Source organism: Myiozetetes cayanensis, unplaced genomic scaffold, assembly GCF_022539395.1.
Source record: "Myiozetetes cayanensis isolate MyiCay16 unplaced genomic scaffold, myiCay2020 scf7, whole genome shotgun sequence".
Classification (NCBI taxonomy): Eukaryota; Metazoa; Chordata; class Aves; order Passeriformes; family Tyrannidae; genus Myiozetetes; species Myiozetetes cayanensis.
Window position 1 is genome coordinate 21,423,909 of NW_026087964.1, and position 26,784 is coordinate 21,450,692.

The 26,784-nt window shown below is 38.1% G+C and overlaps 1 protein-coding gene across 2 annotated transcripts in view; it reads left to right on the forward strand.

Moving 5' to 3' along the window:
* Positions 1-3,790: 3,790 nt before the first annotated feature.
* The window catches only part of GRXCR1 (glutaredoxin and cysteine rich domain containing 1), a 39,747-nt gene continuing 16,753 nt past the window's right edge, over positions 3,791-26,784 (forward strand). The window contains exon 1 of one of the 2 annotated variants that reach the window (XM_050338529.1): positions 3,791-4,201. In XM_050338529.1, the coding sequence (XP_050194486.1) occupies positions 3,794-4,201 (408 nt within the window). In that variant the 5' untranslated portion in view covers positions 3,791-3,793. The remainder of the gene's footprint in view (positions 4,202-26,784) is intronic. The other variant, XM_050338531.1, reaches the window with a different exon arrangement.

Sequence of the window (26,784 nt, forward strand, 5' to 3'; positions counted from 1 at the left end):
CAGAAAAGTAGACAGATGTTTTACCAACTTAGCAATTGAGAATATTCCTTCTCTGAGCAAGTGAGAAATGCACTAAATCTGCTTCAGCTAGAAACAATTTTACCGTTCACTGTTCAAATCATCTGCTTTTGTAATCTCTAAAGCAGAGAGCATGTTGTTCACAAACTTTACTGACTTGTAGTGGAGTAAAAAAATTCAACTTAACACATGTGTTTTTACAAACCAAAATACCTGCTCCTGGACAACAGGTGGTGAACCTAGGGCTTTTGCATATCTGGGTTCTGATGACTGCTCTGCTAATTTTGCATTAACAGCTAAAGATTACAGAATATGCTTCTGATTACTACTAGTATAATGAAGTCAGAGGCAGTCACAAACATTCTTTGTAGAGTGAAAAAAAAATCTAGTATCACAAGACATGTCACTGTGAATTCATACCATCTGTCTAATGATGAATGACACCAGTGTGTAGTCAGCCTACAGACTTGCTATATATATTAGTAACCTGCAAATGCATCACACAAAATGGTCCTGCATACACTGTGCATCAAAGCAGAGCGTATAACGCTTTGTCATAGGCGTAAACTGGTCTATTAAAGTGATCATGTGTTCAGAAATGAAGAAGGCAGTTGTTGATTTCAACCTAGTTTATTTCTTTTTTTGACACTTATTTTCTTCCAAAGTCTCATTTTCATGATTCAGGTTTCATTTTGCTGCTATTTGAATATTACCAATTCTACTAGTTTTTTATACCTTTTATTTTCTGATCCATGGGAATGTGATGAGGTACACTTTTTAACAGTAATTTCAAACAGCACACTCTACATTTCTTTGGCAAAATGCAAACAATCTTTGCTGCTTAATACACATTTGGATACTCTTTTAAGCATTTTGCTACAGTTTATTATTGATTTGTGGTTCTTTACTGAGGTGGAGCTGGTAGTGCTCCAAACAAATATACATTTTAGGTCTTTGAACTCTCAAATGTCTTATGTCATGAATATAACCTGTTTAGAGTCTGTAATCTGTTTCCTGCTGGATATGTGCACTTAGTCCCATAGACACGTTTGCTCAGAGAAGGTCTGCAGCTGGAACATCAAGATGAAATCTTATGCATGTAAATGCCTCTGTCAAGGGGCTTGCTCCACTTTGCATAATTATTTTTCTGAAGAGAAAATTGTGCATACAGTTTCTTATTTCTCATAATAAGACGTAAAAATATTTCTCAGTGAATAATGGAATTGCCATGAAACTAAACTATGAGCTAATTTCCTACTAAAAGAGAGAAAGATGTTAACAATATTTGGAGTGTTTTTAAAATGTGGTGCTGATTAATTCTGTATTTATTCAACACTACATTAACTTTTAAATAACTCAGGTAGCATCAAATCCTTTGCACTACAGTTTTTGCATTGCCTGCAACAGGAGTAAAATGGTTTCTATGTTATGGAACATATAGCACCAACTGAAGAAGATAAAAATATTATAGAACTGTTGTGCAAAATATTTTTGTTATAGAAGATCAGATTTTTTAATCTGTGGTAACTCATTGCAAAGCATGTGGGTTTTATTATTTAATTAAAAAGGAATATGAACAAAGGTAATTACTGCAGGTTTCCAAGAGGAAATCACTTAGATAATAAAGGAGACACTACGATAGAGTTAACTTTGAGGTAGGGACTAGACTCAGTATTTTCTCCTGGTATCTTGAAGCCTTGTTTGGATAGTTCCATAGAAGATACTTTGGAATATTCATCCTGCTATAGAATGTTCTTCATTCTAAGTTACTTTTTACTAATAATGAACTGCATTTCTTGTCAACACTCCTGTGAGCAAGTGGCTATGTCACAATCAGTGTGATTCAGCACTCTCCCCCTAAATGAATTTCACAAGGTGTCTTATAACTTCAATATTAGTACAGACTTGGATATTAGATGTTTTTCTTCTCTGGAAGATAATTAGCAATGCATTTTAACTCCTGGAACTTATTAGTCTTACCTAATATTTTCTGTATTAATAATAGTGGTTGTATCATTTTAGAAAGAAATGTGGCAACCACTAGTGCTATGAAATGCCACTAATCATTGTGTTTCCATTTTGTGGACAGAAAATAAATAATTTTAGAGTTCAGCCACAGAAACTGTGATTTTAGTTGGGCTGAAGAGCAGTATTTTCATGTCTGTTGTTCAAAATAAAGTCACAATAACCCCCAACCAATCGCTGAAAGATTTGAGTCTGCGTTTCCAAAACCTTGGCCAGAAAGTCTCAGATTCTTGAAGCTCTGCAGCCTCTAGTGACTGCAGGAATTACCATTTTGGGTTGGCTGAGAATCCAGGGACTCATTTCATGCCCACACCTCTCAGGCAGGTCACAGGCTTCAGGAAGCAATTCGGTATGCATGAGTCTAGAGAGAAAATGAAGCTGTAGCGAGTATGTAGGGAATGTTTGTCAGGAAAATGAGAAGGGGATTAAGTTCTTGATGCTGCATTTTCCTTTAAATTAAGAAAATACAGATATAGCACTGTAAGTAGGAATCATCATGCAAACTCAGGACCAGTTTGGATGCTTAAGGTGCTACTACATGATATTGAGCAGATATAGCCAGAAACCTCAAGTGTGGGTTTGTTATTTTTACATAGACAGGTAGGTTTTGAACACTGTGGCAACCACTACTTACGATTTGCTGGGATAGGGCAATGTGCTTCCCCTGTGGATTAATCCACCTTACCCTACTTCTTGTTGTTGATCCTTGTTGCCTCAATTAATTTGCTTTGTCCTACTCCTTGCTCAGATTGCCTTGCCCAGTCCCTTGAGTAAGTGACAAAACAGAACACACACTGTGTTTGCTGTGTGGTGTTAGCTGTGGCTCGGTTTTATTTAATAACACTGTGTTATTCTGTGCAACAAATTGTGACTAATTGCTTCTCTGCTGCTCTGCCAGCCTGTGAAAAGGCCCGCATCGAAAACCATCAAGTCAGAGCTCCCTGCTGAATGTCTGTAAGCTTGTATAAAAAGCAGACTTTGGTGAATGAGGTCTAACTAGTAGGGAACTGAAGTGTTCTGATGAAAGAAAAATGTGCTGATCACTGACTTAAGTGCTGAAGTTTGTGATTTTCCCCTCAGGTGTAATGTACATAAACAGTTTTGACTCTGCAGGTCTTGTGAAAAACTCTTTGTCTTTCTCAGCAAATTGAACTGCATTTATATAAACCTGTGTAATTTCTGTTATTTGCTTTATTGTAGAATAATAGAATCACAGAATCATCAAATATTCTGCGTTGGAAGGACCCACAAGTATCATCCTGGCCCTGCACAGGAGAGTCCCAAGAATCATACCAGAGAGCATTGTCCAAATGTTTCCCCTTCCCTTCCCTTCCCTTCCCTTCCCTTCCCTTCCCTTCCCTTCCCTTCCCTTCCTTCCCTTCCCTTCCCTTCCCTTCCTTCCCTTCCTTCCTTCCTTCCCTTCCCTTCCCTTCCCTGTGTGTTTGAATTTTTATTTTAATCAATGAATATAATTTCTCCCTTTCTTGCTTTCTTCCTTAGTGCTAAAAAGTACACAATGTCTTTTTAATATTTAATTAATGATATCACTTTACGGGTTTTAGTTTAAAGGTAACCATAGCACAAATGCATCCATTATTAACTGCAGAACAGCAGTGGCTTCTTGGGAACCCTCTTCAGTTTAATATGAGAACCCCTGTCAAGAGAAAACAGTGCTGATATTGTTGTTAAGTGTGACAAACTGGCAAATGCAATGGGCACCACGCTGGAACAATGCAAACTGCTTATATCGATGGAAGAGGCAATGTTTAAAAGTGAGATGAAGGCGGACAGCGAGAGGCTGTCGAGGAAGGTTCGATTCCGCGTTGCGTCCTCACACAGCGGGAGGGTGCTGAAGGAGGTGTACGCCGATGGGGAGGCTGCCGACTCTCTGGACTCCGAATATGCCAGTAGCTCAGAGACTGACCAAACCAGCCGGCTGAGCGAAGTGGACGGGCAGCAGAATGGACACGTGGGGTCTGAGTGCGATGAAAATGAGAACGAGGAGGACGAATTGCTCATTTTAGTAAGAGCCACTAAAGAGAAAGGATTTGGTACAAAGCGAGTCAACATCCTCAGCAAAAATGGCACAGTCAGGGGAGTCAAGCATAAAGTCAGTGCTGGTCAAGCCCTCTTTGACAATTTGGCAAAAGTATTTCAGGTAGGTAATGCAATTCTGCTGGCTGTATGCCCTCTTTCTATCCCTTTTAATTCCACACATTATTCTTCACTTTGTTCAAACTGCTCTCATTTATGATTTCTCAATATTCTGCTTCATTCCCATTGTTATCCACTTGCTTTTGTTGCACAAGAGGGGCTCATTGGTCTTTCTAGCATAAAACAGCTCCACACTTCAAACTGACTGCGAACTTTCATTTTCAAAATTGAACTAAAGTTTACTGAGTAGAAATATGTATTTTCTGCTTCCCATGTATGGCCCAGCAAAGAAATGTAACAGAGGATTTAAATGGGGCTTTGCTGGAGATATGTAGAGGTCCACGGTACAGGGCCGTGTCATGTTTCCACTCACATTATATTAATTCTAATGAGTTTACGATGTTATCTACTGTCCCTACATGTAAATATGTATACTTGCAAATCCCATTCTGTTTAATCTGAAAAGTAGATCAAATTAGATGCAGGGTGGCAGCAATGACGGTTTTCCCACATGAAAATTTCAGAGGAATGAAATCTTAGTCAGAGGTCTCTTTTATCAATGTCTGTTTTCCACCTATTTTGTAAAAGCAACAGAATATTTGTAGTTGAAACAGCATATGACACACTAATGCCTTAGTCAGAGAAACATAGGTCTCAGAAAAATCACGACAAAAGTTCTAAAATGTTTAGCTCATATATACAATTTATCTATATATGCTATTCAAGACTTTCAGTCATTAATATTTACACAAAAGAGCAACAAGTGTTCAACTGGACTCTTTCTGAAGGTTCTTATAATCCAGAATTATGCTTTTCACGTAAATTACCCAATAATTGGCTTCAGAGCATTGTTTTAAAAGCTTTAATATGGTTTTAAATCATGGGGAATTTGATATTGACTGTTGTTGTGTATTGAAATGAAAAGTTCTTCCTTACACTGAAACTAAGTAATTTCATAATATGTTTTTAAAGGACTGTAGATTAACATTCTCTTACTTCTGGATATGAATTTATCTTCTACGTTGTACCTAAATTATAACAGTCTTTTTGTCAATACGAATGTTCCTGTGGAAGTTGAGGTTTCAAAGATGAACTGCCTGTTCATTTTTGTTCTTAACATAACATTACATCACATAGCACTTTAGTTTGCTTTCTTCCAAGCTACTCACTGAAGAGTTTGTCCTTGAGATCCCTACTCTGATAAAATTTGTAGCAAACTCATTTTTTCTAAGTAGATATAAATTAGGAAGTTTTAACTGAGGCATGTCTGGGTTCTTCTCCAAATTTGATTCCACTGTTCTATGCTGTTTCACTATGTATAGTACACCATCTCACTAGCCTTATTCCCTCCTAAATGCTTTCTTCTGCTACATGAGTGACACCAAGCCAAGAAATTTGAATCAGCTAAATAAATAGACCCATTTGAAGACATCCATGCATTAATTAGTGTCCCCAACATCTTGCTTTTTCTATCTCCAGTTTTAGATTGGATGTTCTTCAGGAAAGACCCATGGACTGAAATCAGTGTACCTTGATTGCAATGTTTATTATATTCCTAGCAGAGTTATAGGTAGGACCATTTCCAAGTGCTATTTCCATGAGATGTTTTGCCAGAAGAAAGTATTGCTCGAAAGAAGGCATATCCATCTTACAATGTCAGAAAATTATATGTATACAAGTCTACCACAGAAGTCCATAATTAAAACCCGTAAAATAATGACTGCTTTAAAAGGTGCTAAGAATTTTTTTATTGATAATATTTTACTGCAGAAGAAAGGGGAAAAATTAAATTATCAGATGAAAACAAACTAAACAATTTTTCATACAGCACATAATTCAATTTAAGAACTCTCTGCTTCAGGCATTGTAAAGTCCAAAAGAAAACTCAGGTTTTGAAAGCAGATGAGAAAAATATATGGGGAACTGAGAAGCTTCTGCTTATGCAGGTCTAGATGACTGATTTCCAGACATAAGTGTATATTCTTACATTAGGCGCCAATTGGATCAAAGACATATATTCAATAATACAGAGAACATCATGATTTTAGGTTTCTACACAAACAAGTTCCTATTTCCCCAGAGGTAAAGTCTGAAGTCTAGTGAAGAGCAACGACAAATTGCATATTTTTATGTCATACTCTGAGTCAATTTTCTATGCTGCACGGTGAACATCGAGGAGAACAAAGCAAAAAGGTTGGTTTTGAGATTGATTTGGAACTTCTTTATCATAATGTGAAATATGATTGAAATCCATCCAATTACAAATGAAGTAATAGTCTTTAGCGTGAGATTAGAGGATGATTTCTAGTTTTCTGTAAGCATGTTCCAGACTTCCTGCTGGAATACCACTTAGAGAACAAGAGTTCTTCTTTCAAAAATATGATAAGATAGAAAGATATCTCTGTTAGAAGGTATAACTCAAAATCTCTTGATCTAGTCATTTTTGTAAGTTACTGTCTTGATTATGTGAGGCCATCTACAGTTACATGTTTCTCTTAATAAGCAGCAGGTGTATAACAACAGTTAAAATGTATATGGAGACCCTTATCACTGAGGAGAGTCCATCTCTGCCCCTTTGATGATTCAGCAGTAGGAGCTCATATGAGATGAACTCATTGTATATTTCTCAGAGTTAGTGTCAAAGCCGGTATTCGTAATCTCAGAATATGCACATGAACTCTTGATAATCCTTATTCTAAGCACTGATAAATTCTGTGCCCAAATACTTCTTCTTTAACATTCACTGTATCACTTATTAACTAAAATGTGTATGCAAGAAGTAAAATATTGAGTGTGTGTGTCTTGCGACTCTGAAATGTTTTCTGCATTGGCAGCACTCTGATTCTTCAGATTATATCTGCAAACTGCTCTACTATGCTACTTCTCCAAATCCCTAGATGCTCCCTGTGATAGGGAAGAGATCCTTGAAAACAAACCAGTTTGCTCAGATATTCTAGGGATAAGCAGGTATTCATTACTGTGCTTTGTTATGTTGTGTAGTCAAGACCTTTGTTTTTTTTTCTGTTCAAATACTTGTAGTGAAAGTACTCCTGTATATTTTAATGTTCCATCAAATATTTGTGGTTTTGAATATTTTTTCCCCACATTTTCTTACTACAGCCTTTCTATGGAATTGGTTCAAAACCTTTCTTCCCACAACAAACTTAGCTGAAAAAAAAAATAATCACACCTTCTGAGCTTTTTTAAGTTTTAAGAGAGTGATGTAATACAGGAAGTATTTCTAGATGAAGAGGTGGTTTTGGTTGTTGTTGTGACACGATACAAGCCTGGTCTGAGAATGTATATCTGCTGCCAAATAGATGTGCATCCCCTGCTGCATCTTCCCACAGTCATGCACTGAGCACTTCATCAACAACGCAATCCGTGACTTCTCATTTCCATTGTTCCCTGAGAAGTGGAGCTAAGTCCCTTACATTGTTTTGTCCAAGGACTGTCTGTGTCTCCAGATGACAGCTGCTCCAGTGCTGTAACAGTGAAAGGCCTCCCATCAGGCCATCCCTGCATGGCTGTGGAAGCTGCTGCCAGGCAGGTGGGAGCAGCTGTGGGCAGCTGGGGCTAGCACGGCCATGGGGATGGAATGTGGGACAGAGCAGGACATGTCTGGGGGTTGTCCCAGCAGCATGGTAGAACATTCTGGGGGAAGAAAGGTGGGGAAGAGACCAGCTCTATGGATGCTTCAGGACAGCATGGTTTCCATGGCAACCCCTCCAGCCTTTCCCTCCATGAGGTGGATGCCACAAGGATACCGTTGACATAGCAACCACTTCCTAGGAGGGGGGGTGATGGGTGTTGACATAGCAACCACCCTGGGTGGGGAAAGGTGGGAGGAAGGTCCCCAGTGGTCTGGTGAAGGGTAGGGACAGTCACATGTGTCACCTGGCCTCTGCCGGCACCTAAACTGGGCCTGGGGGGTGGCCTCCCACAGTGCTGGCAATACAGGTGACAGACAGCCAGGAACATTTTATTTGTGAGAAACAGACATTACTGAAAAGCTTGAAAAACAGCAAGGAGCTGAAGCTCCCAGACTCCCTGTTTGTGCACCTCCTTGGTGTAAGTGACATTTTCTCCTGCTGAAACACTAAAACTGACAGTGTTAGCAGCTCTGGAGCTGGGGACGTGACTTGCCAGTTGTGTCAGAAGCAAATGACCCTTCTCTGCATATCCAAAGTAATTGCGGTTTTATTTCAGTACATTACCAGAAATTTTGCTTTGTAATATTAGAATACTGTTTAAATGCAAATTGGTATGAATATTTCCTATATTTTCACATAGAAAGTAGTAGAGAAATAGATTTTTTTTTCCTTGAAATAAATATAATTCTCTTCACGACCATTTTTATGACTAGACCATCCCTATGATGGCTTCCAGGTAACAAGGAACAAAAATCCTTGTGTTGTCTGATATATTACTAGGTAATACAATGATCATTTCATGCCAAACTGGGTTTCCATCCCAATATGCAATGTAATGGAGCTCAGCCAAAGGTTTTATATGGGTCTCCCCTCATTTTCACTGCTTCAGCAAGGGTGTTTTCCTCTATTTCCATATTTACACACTCCACTGGCCTTCCAACCTCCTCTGAAAGGTCACATTCTGCTAAATTAGCCACAGAATTAATTCTCAGGCAGGGCCTGCTGACGTCTGTTATGAGAGGGCAGGCCTGGCTAACAAACCTGATGAATGCCTTTGTGAGCACTGCGTCACAGATATGGGCCAAGAGTCAGACACAATGTACTTGGTCTTTACAATGTTTTCCAGCACAGTTTCTCAGGTAGAGCTAACATTTAAGGTTGCATAGTGCACGTCATTATTCAGCCTGATAAAGAATGAGCTCATTAATGTTTAGGGAGAAAGGTGGGAAAGAACAAAGGATCAGGTGGAAGTTTGTTAAGAGAAGTTTGGGGTTCTTAAGTTCACTTTCATCTTTCTTTACTTGTAGCTGTTAAGCCATTAACCAATTTCAGTCTCTCACACCTGGAAAAGTTAATACACAGCAGGATATGCAGAGCTTACAAACCAGTACGGCTAGCTAATACTGCAGACAAAATAAATTGAAATACAGCAGCAAAACCAACTGTCTTACAAAGAAGGCAGATGCTGCAAAGTGTCATTAAAGAAAGTTTCTTGTGCAATTGTAAAACAAAGGTTTTTGGGTGGGTGGCATGTTGTATAGTACTCCTCTGGACCATATATCATTAAAATTCCCAAAAGTCTGGGGAGATGAGAAAGAGGGATTTGCACTTTCACTAGAGAATTGCAGTCATGATATTGTCCTTCTCACTTCTTTGGTAGATGATCAGTGCTGACACTCCAGCATCACTGAACTCTTTGAACCCAAAGACCTCTGCTAGGACTGGAAAAAGATTGTAAAAGATCTCCTGAACTTTTCCTTCATATTCTCATCCATTCACACTACCCTGTGACTCTCAAATAGGCATAGCTTGCAAAATAAAAAGATGTGCTGGATTGCTGGATTGTACAGAGCATTTGTACAGAGCTGCAGTAATGCCACTTACATGGATGGAGATACAATCCCAGTGAGCTGTAGGTATCTGAGGTACAGACTTCCAGTGTATCTTCCCAGTGTTAGGAGGTCTGGGAAACTAATTATTGAAATGCATTGCACTGAAATCCACTGGAGAACAGGAAAAATTGTAATGACACAGAAGATAAAGTGATCATGAAAAGTAGTTTTCTGCTTGTTACAGAAAGATCCATGTTAGAAGGACAACTGGATCACTGCTGGAATGGGCATAGCATCCTTTCGCCACTTCCTTTGTACCTTCAGAAGGGCTTTGATCTGTGACCACATTTCATGGGACAGTGATTCAGCTGATGCAGTTGATCAATTCAGAGTTATAACAAGTGGTTTCCAGAGCCAACGTCTAAACAGACACACTGAATGAAAAACTAAAATGTTCAATTCTGTGAGCTTTTAACTATAGCCTGGATTTGGTCAGTACTTAGGATATTGGTTTTTATTCTTGTGTTTGTAGAAATCAGCTGTAGAGCACTGAGGTCAGACAAGTCTATTATTAGGCTATGCGTGGCATTTTAGGATTCATTTTTGTTGGACTTGAAGTATATATTTGACCTAGAATTGGAATGATCAGCAAATAGACTTTAAACTATCTAAACCACTGAAAGGGATATACAAGCTTTGGTTTAAAAAGACTTAGCTGTCTCATTTTTAAAAATGGAGATATGGAATGTCTTGACTTTTCAATACACTCAAGATTGGGAAGATTAGCAATAAAACTATGGTTACATCAACCACTTCTTCGAGATTGAGTCTATAATTGTAGAAAAAAAATTGGTAGACTTTTATGCTGGCAGTCTGACTAGCAAGTACTAGACATCTGTCTAACCTTCCAGTGCACTGAATGGCATCAAAATTATTCTTGCTCTGATGAGTCTTGATCCTTGTAAAGGATTTATAAATGAGGTCTGTTCTTGAGACATTGGCCTTGTCTCTTGCATGGAAAAGGGCATAGCAAAGAAACTATGGTAATACTGTAGTGAACACATATATACAGAATATGTAGTACTAGACTTGAGATTCAAATCAAGACTTCAGATATAGATTCAAAAAATCCATAGGCCTCTGAAGAAGGACTTAAACAATGAAGCTCCAGCACTGAGATCCTCCAAACTTCTCTTTGGTGCTGCCTTGCCTCAAAGGCAGCAACAGCCTTTCACTAATGAAAACTTGACTAGTTTTCTGCCTTGGCCATGTGCCTCAGCATCTCAGTATTGACAGGACGTGACAGTTACCTCCTACTTGTGTCCTATGGAAACCATAAAATAGGGGTTCCATTGCCTGTCTCACCTGCAGGGCTTGATTCAGTAGGTGTTCCCTGAGCACGCCTGGCGGATCAGATCCTACACAAACTGTATATAAGCACATTCTGCTTTGTTACAAATTGTGTCTTGCAGGAGGCAGTGGTGGGAGTTGCACTTTGAAATAGACAGTAATAAGACAGCATGAATAAGTTGCTGAAGCAGGAATGGAACACAGGCTTGCTATACCAAACACTACTGTTCTTCAGCATCTTGCTTGACATCCATTTCTCCCTCCCTCCCTCCTCCCTCCCTCCTCTCCCTCCCTCCCCTCCTCCTCCCTCCCTCCCTCCCTCCCTCCTCCTCCCTCCCTCCCTCCCTTTCTCTCTTTTCTTTCTTTTCTTTCTTTTCTTTCTTTTCTTTCTTTTCTTTCTTTTCTTTCTTTTCTTTCTTTTCTTTCTTTTCTTTCTTTTCTTTCTTTTCTTTCTTTTCTTCTCTTTTCTTCTCTTTTCTTTCTTTTCTTTCTTTCATTCTTTCTCACTCTTAAGGAGTAGAGTGGTCACATTTCTTCCACATGGAGGTATCCTAGAAAAGCTGGTAGGCTATGACTTCCTTGCTAGGGAAAAGAGGTAGAGAAGAGACTGAATCCAGGTATCCAAGACATGACAGATTGCAAATAATCATGTTCTGCCACCTTGCTTTATCCTCTGCCTTTAAATCTAAAAATACATTTGCTTTCTTTTTGAAAGAATGAATGCAAATGCCAAGTGAAAAAAGATGTTTTCTGGTTGTACCAAGTGGGATTCCTAAGTCATATTGGCCTGAGCATATTCTCTGAGCTGAAACTAGTCATGAAATAAGACAGTATTAGTAGAAAATGCCATATATGCTTTCCATCCTCTTACTTTTAATTATCTGTCTGGTAGATGACTTGGAATACTAGATGAACACTGGGTCTGAGCCTATGCACTGCTCTGGGACTCTTACATAATGTCCCTTTGTGGAACTGCTCAATAAGGTGATCAATCTTTGAATTAATATGAAAAATGCTTCATCTTACTTCAAACTAACTTGAAAAACACTCATGTTATGCAAACAGCCTATCAAAAAAGATCTTAGGATGTTAGTGCAGAAATTTTTTCTACTTATTCTAAGAGTAAGATTTTTTCTGAATTGGCCTCTTACAACAGAGATGAAAAAGATGAACTGATTAGTCTTAATCATTAATTAATAGCAGTAACTCTTGTTTTTTGCCATCTGTGAATCTCAAGTCAGTAACTCAGCAGGAAAATTAGAAGAAAATGTCTTTTGAAGTATTCTTAAAACTAGGGCTATCAAGAAAATTTGGGGCTATTCCATTTTCTTTGAAATGGTACCACAGGCTGCCTGCTAGTGCATTGCCATTGACTTGCATGCCTTTGACACAGCAAACATAAATTTTGTGGAACATATAAAGATGATCTAAATTGCCTAAAAATATGAACTGTCCTATATGCTTAATTCCTAGCATCATACTTGGTCACTGACCCCTAATTCCGTGTACAAATAAACTACTCTGCAACAAAATATTTAAGGGCCCTCATTGCACCTGTCTTAGGTGAAGTATGTTTTACTTAAAACTTTATAAACATGGAAGCAAATACTTGGCTACACTGGGCCAATATGTCACAAGACTGCACAGCTGTGCATCTGCAAAAATATGGTAATAATGAGGATGAAACATAGCTCCTTTTTTAAAACTTTAAACATTTCCTAACAAGTTAAGTGTATTAAAATTCCATTTTTTTTTTAGTTTACAGATCTCAGAGCTGTTTCAGTTCTGAACTAAGATTTGCAAGTGCACTAGTAAGCTTACACAAGCTAGAAAATATGAATGTATATGTGCCATACATGTTATGTTGCCAGACTGCTCTGGTCTGTCAGCAGCTTGCTCTGACATTTTTCTACCAGTGTTGACAGTTTATGACATACTGCACCAATAAAAGGTACATTATTAACAGCTTCGAAAGAAAGAAATGGTCAAAAATATATTGCTTTTTTTTTTTTTTTTGGCTAGAGTTTTAGCCTGTGACTGCAATGTTTGGTAGCACCATAATTTTGTAGCTGAAGTGGAATAGAACATTTATTAGAATGGAGTTTGCTACCAGAGAGAAAAGGGTATAGCTCTCATACATAAAAACTTTTCTCATTTCTGCAACATCCATTGCTAGGTAGTACAAAACATGAAACTCAACTCTCACTGAAACGTTCCAAAACTTATAAGCGGAATAGTAAGTAGGACAGCATCCCCAGCCTGTTGATTTTAAAAAAGGAGCTGGAAAGATACAGCTCCCCATCCAAACAGGCAATCTTGTGTTTTGCTTGATGCAGTAGTTACACTGTGGAGAGGCTGCCACAGCACGACCCTTTATAGCCTCCATCATACAAAGCAACAGAAATGGTCACAGACGAGCAGCTGGAGTCAGTGAGGTAGAGACTCATTTCACGCCTGGCAGGAAAGAAGACAGAAAAACTATCATTCATTGCTGGTATGAATTGTGGAAAGCATTTTAACAACCTTAGTACCATTTTGCTGTGGAACTTTATGTAGAAACATCATCCATCAGTGTCAGAGGATTATGTTTTCTCTACTGCAGAAATACCACACACAAACTTGTTCTTTCTCCTTTTCTCATGAAGAAATATACAAAGCCTTACTGGCCAATATTTGCACACATTTACAACAGCATGTGGTGTTGTGTGCTGCATTGACAAATCAGCCAATGCTGGTTCAAAGGTAAAGATTTTTTTCTTTGGAATTGACTATCAGTAGCCTTGTTTGGAATACTACTGATTGCTAATTATCTAACAAGGTTTAAAACTACTAGGAATTGACAGGAGTTAAAAAGTGTTATTTAAGAAAAATCTGTTTCTCCTTGCAACTTCTCTCAGACAGAAAGAAGTCAGCTTCTAAACCTGCAACTGACCTTATAGTGTTTTAAAGAAAATGTGATATTTTCCTGCCTAGCCTCTCATGTCTTGCTTTTGGTTTACTACATCTAAATGTAAAAGGACTTTCCTTCCTAGCCCTATAGGCAACTATGAAGCATTTCATTGTTGTTCAAGCAGAGAATGTCATAAGAGACAGACTGACAGACACAGTGAAAAATGAGACCTTTAAGCATTATTGCTGGAGTTCTTTCCAGCTGTCACAGGTCTTAATCTGCATCTTGAGAACTCCCCTTTCCAGGTACTGTCTGATGCTGTCCATGGTGAGACCCCACCTTGAGTATTGCATCCAGCTCTGGGGTCCTCAACACAGGAAGGACACTGACTTGTTGGAGCAAAGGAGGGCCACCTAGCTGATCAGAGGGATGGAGCATCTGTCTCATGAGGAAAGCCTGAGAGAATTGCGATTGTTCAGCCTGGAAAAGAGAAGGCTGCAGGATGACTTAATTGTGGCCTTCTAGTACCTGAAGCGAACTTACAGGAAGATGGGGCAAGACTGTTTACAAGAGTATGTGAGTGACAGGTCAAGGGGAATGGGTTCAAATTGAAAGACAGTAGGCATTAGGAAAAAATTCTTTACTATGAGGGTGATGAGGCACAGGAACAGGTTGCCCAGGGAAGTTGTAGATGACCCACCCCTGGAAGTGTTCAAGGTCAGGTTGGATGGGGCTCTGTGCAACCTACTCTAGTTGAAGGTGTCTTTCCCCACAGCAGGGTTTGGAACTACATGATCTTCAAGATCCCCATCCAACTCAAACCATCCTATGATTCTATGCTGCTTTCAGTCAGATTCACACATATGCAGTGGCTATACCTGGTTGCTCCAAATCCCACTGTGGTTCAAAAATATAAGCACCTACTCAGTCCCTCCAAGTCCAAACTTAAGGCATCATAAAGATTTAAAAGAGACAGCAGTTTATAAATGACATGTTCAAGAAATACATTCTGTTCATCTAACTCTGCAAAATATTGCCATGGCAGCTATTGCTGTTGTACCTGCTGGGTGGTCAGGCCTTTTGGAAATCTATCTGCTTGGTGCATGATGGTCTTGTGCATCTTCATGTAGGAGAGTGTGGGGTGGAAGGACAATTTTAGTGGCCAATATTTGCAGCTGGACACAGGTGGCTAATACTATCTGGGGTTTTTTTTGCTGTTACTGACTGAGAGCAGACTTGAATTACGTAGTCCCTTCAGCCAGGTAGTTTTATAATCAGCTGCTCCAGCACTTCTCTTTTGAAGTCACAACAGATAAGGGCAATAGTTTTCAAAAAAAAGGAAATATGTCTAGCAAACTTTCTGACCTGTTTTTTTATGCTGTCTCAATTCCCATTTTGGCAGAAGGTTATTCAGCCGGTACACATGCAATCAGTCTGGAGTTTCAGAATTGTTTGAAGACATGTTATGATATTAGAATAAATGTTGTTATTATTTTTTTTTTTGCTGTAGGGTGTTAAATGACATCTATGCAAAGAAGACATGGAAATGTTCCTCTGAAACAAAAGCAGACAGCCAATTCAATAATCTTAGCATCTTAATTTGTAGTCTTATTCCTTTACCAGAACACATTTAACTCTATGACACAATATGGATCCTAGCCCTCTTGTAAGAACATTATGATATGAAAATTATGATTATCTGAACACTAGTTTCTGCTTTATTTAACAAATAAATATCTCTGGGCAAAATCCTGTATCGGACTAAAGCATAAAGCTGCTCACACTGATCTTGCTAAAAATTAGTCCAACTGCAGAGGAGATATACACAGAATAACTGACTTGGCAGCTATTTTGACTAGCAGGTTTAGGAGCTGGTATAAAGCATACAACCTGCTATATTCTGATTTTCAGACGTTATGCCTGCAAGGTTAAAAACCAAACCAAAAGCTTTCACCTTACTTTTTTTCCAGCAACAAAGTCTATAATTCGGCTCCACAAGTTATATTCCATTTTACTCACACAGAACTGTCTGTCCCCTTTCATATATCAAGGCTAGCAGCCACAGTATAGACTATTCTAGGGCAGAGCTGGTTTATATATGCTGTCTAGGAGTTGTACCTCTATATCTGCATAGAATTCTCAACCTCTCTGCCTTTAAGAAAAGAAACAGAACACTTTATGTGTGCAATGCAGATGGATCTTTAATTTAAAAAAATGGATATTGAATATGTAACTAGTAATTAACTACTCAGGGTTTGAAGATGAAGGTACCAAGTCCCTAGGTATTATTAAGTGATGAGATAGCTGAGAACATAGTTCCAATTAGGTTAAGTAATATAGCAGGGAAACCAGGTCCTTCATCACTCAGCACTAATAGAGAACAAAGTAGTGCTATAACTACAAGAGATTCCTTTTCCTTGCTTCCATATATTGAGTGATGGGGCTCTCATTGAGGAGTAAGGACTGAATCAGCACTTTGGTGCACTAATCACTTCTTAACTTTGCTCTTTGCCTCATTCTGAGACCTGTGCAAAATTCACTGCTGGTTGCAAAGTGCTTTGTGACCCCAGGTGAGAGAATGCTCCATGTTCACCTGACAAACAGTTGGCTTTTTCTTTAACTGTGCAGTGCAAATGACAATTTCAACCTTTACAGAACAGCCTGTTTTTATCTCAGCTCAGATGAATAACATTTTCAGGTAGACTTTAAATTTTATAAAGTGTCAGGAAAGAAGAACTACATCATTTGCCAAATGAAAATTAAGGGAGGGTAGTGGTTTCCCAGTTTTGCTCAACATTTCTTGGGAGTTTCAGGATCTTAGTGCATCTCATTTCAGCTTCCATTTGCAGGAATACTGTAAAAGATAAAATCATTTTTGACAGAAAGCTTGTTATGAAAACTCCAGTGTGAATCACAAATCAAAACAAGAACTCATTTAACTCTTTCCTCTCTTTTTATTTCTTAGGAAGGTAAATTGTGAAAAATAAATTGTAATTTTTAAATTTTCTCTGGTATTGATTGCAGTGGAAAAGGACACTTTATTTCATTTATGCTATTACCTTCTTTAGTTGTTTTTTTGAGTGAACAGAAGTAGATCTGTTGCATAAGACTGACTCTAGGGTGTAATTAATCCATGATGAAAGGCTGACAAACCTACTAATGAAAATCCAGTAAATTTTCAACTGAGCTAAGTGTAACTGATAAGAGCTTTCCTGAATACAAGTTTTTACTTGCTGATTTTCTCTAACACTAGGAAAAAACAACCAGTTGCAACCAGGTGCAAATATAAAGAATTACTATATGTACAAAGGCTGTTGTTCTGTTTCTGATGATATTCTGATATATTGAAAGGATGTCTTGGGAAAGAGACACACTTACCACACCAAACATAGGTGATAAAGAAGGAATAGCTATGTAATATTGTAAGCAGGATCTCAGCAGCTGTTTTATTCTGCAGTCAGAAATACAATGAATCGCATTTGTAAGAAGCTCAACAGACTAGAATACATTTTCATAGACCACTAATGCCTTTTCATTAACCAAACTGTAACTGATATTTGGGAACTACAAAGGAGATCATCACATGAGTTAACTGCACCTGGCTATGTTTAAATGTAAAATGAGTCAGAGATCCCTGTATGTATGTATGTATTATTATTATCATATTATTATTAGCATCTATCAGTCTCCCCATGAGTCCAAGGATAACAAAGGAATATTTTAGAAATAATGAGTAAGGGACTGGTGAAAGAGAGGAGTGAAGAGAAAGAGATATAAAGGGAATAAACCTTTAGGAAGGGATATAAACCTTTTTTTAAAAACTTCATTTGCCTGCCAGAGAACAGTAAACAGGGTGTTCCAAAACTGCTGCCAAGTTAAAAAGAAATGGGCCAGAGTCGACACAGTAATTTCCATGACAGCCATTTGCTGCTGATCAGCACAAGTCTTTCTCTGCAGTACGAAACATTCTATCAAGTGAAGCAGCAGTGATTACAGACAGATGGGGCCAGTGTGCTTAAACCAGGACTCACTTGGAGCCATGTTGTTTGCTGACTTTTCCACATGATCTGAGATATTGAACTCCTTCATCTTTATCTGCCCGTTTTCAGCAAGTCCTACTCTAGGTCACTTCTGACTAAAGCCATTCTTACAGAATATTCTCACAGAGGGCATGAGCTGCCCCGTGGTCCTCCCTGAACAGGTAACATATGTTAAAACATCATGAACAGTGTGATAAATAACAAGCAAAATGAAAAACTGCTTATGACAAGAGAAGATAGGATTTGGACTCCACAACTGCTGTTTAAGACAAATGTATTGTGGGCTTTTTTTTAACAGTTCAGGGTGTCATCATGGGAAATAGTACATAAGTAAACAGAATTACCACCAAAGTCTGAGCATGTAGAAGAACAAAACATTTCTTCTCAAGAGAATTAAACATATTTGAAAAATCCTACTCATATTATTAAAAAGCAATCCCCAAAGTAACTTAAAATGTGAACTGACAGTAGAAAAATAAATATACCAGAATAATACTTGCCGTTTATTCAAATATTGCATACATACAACCACATACAGGCAAGTCTGGAGTTCTTTTCGGTCAAGTGACCAAACACTAAGTGCTAGTCAGAAGTGTTTCAAATTGACCTACATGCTCTCCTCTTTTATTTCCAGCCCTTCTTCTTGTTTTGAATAGAAACAGAAAATAGAAAGGCCCAGAATAAAAAGAATAAAAAGAATGTAAAAATTGAACAGTGTTTTTTAAACTTGAGAAAAAGTTCCATTTTATAGAAGCTCAATTCTCATTTTGCTCAGTCTGTTTCTCCCTGTTGCTAGTGATAGAGAGATAGAACTGAAATAAATACTGATCAGATGTTGAATAATAATTATTTTTCAAACCCCCGACATATAACAGTTATCACCAGGTGGTAACACATAACTGTTAAACAATAAGAAATTAAATTATGTAATCTAGGGAAAATCTTCTTCTAAGAATAGAGACTTATTCTCAGATTTCCAGAGCTTTCAATTTGTTTAGAATTGTGTAATTAATACTAACATTCTTTTCGTGACCCATCTGTGATCCATTGTTTCAGTCCTCTGGTCTTTGACACTATTAACAGACACACTTTCATGAGGCATATGCTATGCAGCTCAAGCCATACATTTTTAATTTACTGATAGCAACATCTCTTTAGGTGACATGCAGTAGACTTTTTTTTCTCTTTTACATTAATTAGTTTCTGTTTTCAAGGTACATTGAAGTAACAGCGACCTTCCAATTTACCTGTTCTCTAACTTTGTGTTGTCTGTCAGTAGACACAGAAAATGTATAGAAATGATAAATTGTTAACTATTTTTTATTTTCACATTTAGTTTGACTTCTCAATTTTTCCAGACATTTTAAAATCCCTGTATCTTACTCATGTCAAAGGCACATTGCATAAACTGTTATAATGCTGTTCTGTTAGCAAAATCTTCAGAAAACTGTTTCCAGGTAAACAGCTGAAAACAGCCAAAGTAGAAATTCATCTCTTTCCTTTTCCTTTCTCATTGATGTAACACAGTCATAACCCTCCCTGGGATAATTTAAAGCTGTGATTTCCTAGTTTTGCATAGATCAGACATGCAACTTGAGCCAAAATGAGTCTAATATGCAATAAAAGTTCAAGCCAAAATGTAGTTCTAAATTAAAATATCTCCAAGTGCTCACAGGATTCATGCAACGACATAATGTTGTACATTTTTTTAGACATCACAACTGTGTTCAGTCCTATCACAACACAAGCCATGTCTACCCAAAATAATGTTCTACTTTCAGAAGAGGGAATTTTCAGTTTGATGACTGGTATGACATCATGCTTCACAGCTACCATGTTTTCTGTGGACTGGGTGTGAATTTTAGTGCAAATTATTTCAACATAATCAAGCACTTCATTATTTTAGTAAATTTTGCACCTGATGATTTTTAAACAACTTGCATCAAGCAGTGTAGGACGTGAGAGAGAAAATGGATGAATGGATAGTGGGAGTAAATGAGTAAAACACTATAAGTTATTGGTGGGGGAAGAAAAGGTGTTCTCTCTCTCTCCCTCTCCCGCTCCCTTGTAACTGAAGTCTCTTTGGAGAAACTGCTCTGAGTACAAAGTTGATAGGATGAAATTATGCAGCATCCTTGTCAAGTTATTCTGTAGACACAACTGAAAAGACGAACCAGAACTAGTGGAAACCAAGACCATGACAAACAATACTGTCTGGGTTGTAGATACTGACATAAAGTAATTAATTCTCAGAAAATTTCTGGTGATAATTACACAAGGCCTGTGACTGTAAATATATGGGATTGGGTGGAGAGGAATAAAATAGGAACGCTGATATTGTAGAGGGAATTCAGGATATAAATCAAATACTTGTAGAGAAAAAATGAGTTTATCCATGAGATGCTGGAGAAAGCTTCCTGCTATCTGGATTCACAGAGACATATTGGAGGAAAATACAAGACCTGTGACTGTCAGTTTTTGGAATATCGTTTGGGGGCCTGTGAAGTTGATTTTTAAGTACTCTGTATTTTCAGTGTTTATTAAAATTATTAGGTAAATGTGTTCACTTGGATTCAGAGAATTCCTCAAAAAACCTACCAGAGAAGGAAGCAATGCTTTGAATTCAACACATTTCAGACATAAACTGCAACCAATAGCAAGTGTCAGATGGCCAGAGTTCATCTGAAATAGTGCCACTGTCCATGCTCCATGGCAATGCACAGTGATGATCTTCATATGAAAGGGCAAGATGTGTGTGACACTTTCAGGGAGTATAAATGCCCAGAAGAAACCTGAAAACTGTGTTCTCCACAAATGCCCCTAGTTTCATCTGGGGACATCTATCTGCTTAGTAGTATGAGTCCTCTAAGGAGGTACCATCTACTTCTGAGCTGACACCATGAAAATCTCTAGCTCCCAGCCACTCCTGCAACCTTCCTGCAGCACAGGCTAAATGTAATTTTGACCTTATGTAAATCTTATGAAAAGGTAGAGACTGCATTTAAATCTGTTCCTCAATAGCTGCCAGAAATGTCAAGTGTGGCAGTGAAGTACTCTGTCTTGAGAGAATAAAGCCAAAAGTGAGAGAGGAGAAGAAAGACTTCTGTATGCTGGCAGTATTGGAGGAAGTAAAATCTCTTATGGAGATATGGGAAAACTGGGTGTTCATTTTTGAACTTTTTTTAAAAAAGAATTACTTTGACCTGGAAGAGAGATGAAGAGCAATCAAGCTTGTTGGAGGGAAAGTGAAGCTTAGTCTGCAGTCTGGTCAGCTCTCTGAAGTAAAGAGAGAAAAAGAGACGAGAGAAACAGTTTTCAATTACAGCTTTGATTCATAAATTTTGGCAAAGCCAGATAAATGGGAGCATGTAGGGTTTTTTTACACTGTATTTCAACCACCTGTTGGTGACCAATATTAAGAATAATCATTTGTTGATTCTTTCCAGTGCAGCTTTAAAATACCTGTATTTTAAATACATCTATGGGGAATTTCCTTTGTAACTTTCTTTTAGCCAGAAGAACAAACTGTAGCATAATTTCCACCAGAACTTCAGTCCTAAGCACAAGGGAATTTGAATTTTTGCAAGATTTTTGCAGTTTTTACAATTTATTTTTCCTAAATTTAACTCCTCATCTGCACCTGACTGGCATACTGTGGGTCTTAAGAAGTGGTACTAACATTTAATGAACATTCCTAATTAGCATTTGTTTCTATCTCCTGTAACACTGTAACACAGTTTTGCAGAACTATGGGTTTCAATTTCCTGATCCAACGATTACATCAAACAAAGAGAAATTGTTTATACTGCCACTCAGATTGTTCAGCTGAAAACCATTTATCAAACATAGCAGATAATCAAACATCAGCAACACTAGCTTCTAACTCTCCTACTAGCACTGCACCTGTAGAAAACAAATGTTTCCTTGGTTGGATGCCAGGTTACAACACACTAAAATCAGTCTTCAATACAGAGTAACCACAAAGGGGAAATATGGCATAATCCAATGCCAAAGAAAATCCATTTTTAGCACACGTTCTGGTTGGAGTTTGCATGATGTAGAATCACAGAATCGTTTTGAGTTGGAAGTGACCTTAAACATCATCTATTTATTTCCAAACACCCTGCTATGGGCAGGGATGTCACTCTCTACACCAGGTTGCTCAGAGGCCCCTCTAAGCTAGACTTAAACACTCCCAGGGATGGGGAATTCACAACTTCTCTGGGCAATGATGTGTTCTGTATAGTTTAAGGTATTAAGCATGTTCATATTAAATATACTATAAAACAGCAATGAAAAGCAAAACCTACTTATCAGAAACAGTAGCATTTCCCCACTGAGAAACTGTGTTTGTTTTACTGAAAAAAAAAGCACTTATCATCTAGTGCTGTTCACTGTCTCAGAAGAGCCACTTTGCAAATACTGTCTTTATAAGTAATGTAATTCCAGCATCTTTTCTCCTGTATAGGAATTCTTTTTACTCTTAAATGAATTGATAAGGAGAGTAACAGATGAACTGGCTGTTTGATGAGCAGCATCAGAGCAATTATCAACCTTCTTTACTCTCTCCTTTCCCAATCAGTTCGCTTCAGAGCTGACAATACAGTTACTGAACTAACAGATGAAAGAACAAGGCTTGATTGTGTCATGGCCCTGCCACTGAAGACTGAGAAGCACTCAAGCTCTCAGTGAAGATGAAGACCAATATCAGAAAAAGCAAGTGTACTTCCCATGTGGTCTGAGACCACTTTGCTCACCTGACAAGAAAACACTGCAGGTTTTGGAAAATACAAACACTGAGAAACTCACATGGAACTTTATCTGGGTGAATAGTCCCTGATGTGTGCTCAAGAAATTGGACTCCAATAGCTAGAAAATAATTTTATGAAATATACCTATGTAGTGAATGCCTTGTAAATGACAAAGCATTCCCTTCATCACATTAACTATCACAAAGCAGAATCTTGGTTATCAACTAGAACTGGCTAAAAACCTCAACATGTATCTGTAACATAATTTAAAAAAAAAAACCTGATATAAAATAATTATCCCAGAGTAATTCTTCCCATGGCTTACAATGATGATTGATATACTCAAAGAAAGGAAAGCAATTTAGACTCATACTTAGTCCAGGAAATATTTGGCTGCAGTCATATTTTGCAGGAGAGACCATAATAAGGCTGAAAGATAGTATATGAGGTTTCAGTTGTCTATCTTGGTGTGAGATCCTGCAGCACACTTAGAAAATGAAGGAGAAAGTTATTATACACCTTGCTGAAACTTGGTGTAGGCATTTCCTGACTGCTGCCTTCATATTGCACTGAGAGTTTCCTGCTGTAAATGACAAAAAATTGAATCTGCCTGTCCTAAAAAAATTAATTGCATATTATTTTTCCATGGTGATTGTACTGGTTGATGAAAATTTTGTGAAATCAATTTCTCTGGCTAATGCTGTTGAGAAAATTGCACTGAATTACGTGTTGGATTTTTCTGATATGTGACTAGTCATAAAGATGCAGTGATAGGACAAGGGGGAATGACTTCAAACAGAAAGACTGTGGTTTAGATTAGATATTTAGGAAGAAATTCTTTACTTCGAGAGTGGTGAGTCACTGGAACAGGCTGCCTAGGGAAACTGCGGATGCCCCATCCCTGGAAGTTTTTTAAGGGCAGGCTGGATGGGGCTTTGAGTGACCTGGTCCAGTGAAAGGTGTCCTGCCCATAAAAGGGGGCTGCAACTATGTCATCTTTGAATCTACTTCCAACCCAAACCACCATTTTATGACTTTATGTACTGGTAGTGGAAATTTCAAAGTTATTGGCAGTCAAACATTTTTATAGGCCAACTGCAGAACCATGTGTCTGGCTCTAATATTTTATTGTTATTTGCTTTGTGCTCCATAACACTGTATTTTTTTTCTGTATTTATAAGGCTGATGAGAGGAGAGAAGGACACTAGCAAACTGGAACACAGAGATCTCTGCAACAATGAAGGGTTTTAAAAGAATAATAATAGGTTCAGCTATTACCTTCCTACTACTCTATCTGAAGTAGTTTCACAATCGTCACAGGACAGTCTAGTTACAACTAGTCTAGTTTCTGCTAAATACAGGAATGGTTCAAAGAACTGCACAATGTGAAAAGAGATTGATGGACAGTCCTTGTTTCAAACCGCTTCTAATGCCTCATGTAAACTGCTGGGGAAAAAACTATTTTCAGTAGCTCCTGCCTCTTCCCCTTCTTTCTTTGTGGGGAGTGTCCTTATACAACAAAGAAAATGCTTCTCCTTTATTATAAACTGGTAAATACTGGAGTAACATTTACAAGAGTCTTCCCAGAGACTGTCTTTTTTTTTTTTTTTAAAGAGTTTCCTAGAGATGTCAAATCGGTAAATATGAGGAGAAAGAAATAAGCCATGAGAAAACAAAAGAGAGAAACAAGCATTATATTACAGTGTTGTTTCTTCTCAGAAGAATTGCAGACTAGATTATAGGTAATCACAGGATCATCTCTTGCTTCTGATTTTTGAACATTTAATATTTCCTATCATATGCAGAATGGCATAAATAAATTAATGAGGAAATACCGATAGACCTTTCAATGCCTAATAAATAAAATCCAATTAGGCATGTACAGATATGGATCTTCTTTCAACTAATTAGAACGTATTTTTCACTTCTTTGAAATAAATTTTGTATTGGCTGACTTCACAGCATTGCTGTGCCTCGTTGAAGAGGAGCCGCTTTTACCCCCAAGTCAGTGCCACGCCTGTGCCAGACAGTTTGACTACAGGTTGTACAGAAGCAGAGGCATAAGGGTCTGGCAGAGACCATGAACCCTGGGGACACAGCCTGTTCTCTTATCCGAGCTCAGGTCACCTGCTTGTATGGGTGTGTGCTGGTTAAACAGTAATAAGGACACTGGGAGGTGATCTCAGTCGCAGTCTCTGTACCTTCTGAACCTGAAGGTGGCTGAAGCATTGCGAAGAGCAGGGAGAGGCCAGGTCATGCCCTGTACTCCTTTGCTGTGGTACTGTAAGTGTTTTTACTGCTTTGAAATGAGAACGCCTTGACGTCCCTTGAACAGCAGTCTGTGCCAGAAAATATGTGGGAAAGTCTGCAGTGGCAGAAAAAGAGAGATGATGTTATATTGCACTATTTGCGGAAGAGAAAGGGTAACAACACACATATACATGGTGTCAGAGGAGGGAAAGTATTCCTTTTGTTTTTGGTGGTTTTTTTTTTTTTTTAGTATACTATCAAGTGATTTTAGGAGGAAAGGAAGAACATAAACATCAAGTGAAATATTATTATTACTATTATCATTCTTTTGTTATTTTCATCTGACATCCCCAAAATTGATATACAACCTAAAAAGCACAAACATATATAAATATACTATAACAATGTCTGAGGTATAGTTGCATCCTACATCTAGTTTACACTGCAGTTGAACAATTTGGAGGATGTCAACCTTCAGGAGGTAAACCCACTATTTTACAATCAGCAGTATGTGGGGTGTGTGTAGATAAGAGTGACAACAGTTGTCCAGGAGTTAGAAGGCCAAAGAATTCAAGTCATTGCTGGATCACAGCCTTCCTCTATAACTGAGACCAGTTCCTCAGAGTTATCTAGCCCTGTGAAATGCAAACAGTAAAAAAATGAGATGTTTCATGCCCTGTGTGCTTCAGGCTTTTGGAAATTGACGTATTCCTAGGGCTGATGGTTGTGGTGAAGATGAGTTACAGCATACAGCCCAACAGAAGCCACACAAGGATTTGTGCTATTTTAACAGCTGACGAAAACAGTGACCTGAGCACTTCCTTTGAGAAAGCAAAACTAGTATCTAGTGTCCCAGACTCTCTGACTACCTTGTTTAGGAGTGCAGCTCTTCATACTCTTACTTGTAAATTGGTATTGATAGACCTTCTCAGCTTGGTGATGGTTATGAGGATGGTAACTGCAGATATCATTCCATTGCCCCAGGGGGTCACAGAGTAAAAGCCATGCAGTTATAGTCCCTTTAATTACCAAAACCACAGTATAGTGTTTTTGAAGGCATATATTTAAGAGGAAGTCAGTACATGCTTTGACTTGAGTATATGACTTGCACTATTGCAGAAATCAGTCTTCATTCTACACAGCTTTTATAAAATGCAGTTTTCTGAATTTAATAAAGTTCTGAATTTTACTGAACATTGTAGTGCCAGATCCTTGAAGACAATGCAAACAGGACTGCAATCTTAATGTAACCAGCACTTAAGAGATGAGTGTGAATTTAAATTTAAGTGCAAATAGTGCGTTGCTGTGTGAGAGCCCAGCAAAGGGTTGGAACTGCAAACGCTGAAGTGAAAGGGAACATTATTTTGTAACAAGAGTGCACTCCATGGCTGGGGACCACTTGCAATTCCTCCTGTATGTGCAAATTACTTTGGTCAAATTACTTTGGTCAATGAAGTCTGTTTGTTGGAAGAGGTCTTCTGACCAGTGAATCAGTTCTTCCTGAGAAACGACATTAAACCTTTAATTTCAACCAGGCAACCAACAGGCAGAATGGACTGGTTCTGAACTCCATTAGCACTGTAACATGCTGTTGTGATGGCAAATATTGTAGTTTTTGCTACAACACAAACCTTCAATCTCCTTCAATCTCATTCAAAGAATGTTGCATGTTTTCATGTAAGCAAAGCCCTGATGAAAAGTATGTTTTTCATTAATGAAATGTCATGTACACAACACTGAAAAATTTTGTTCATAGTTTTGACTTTAAAATAATCTTTCAGAAAGTATTACTTACTTTTAGTATGTGTTTTGAAAGCATTT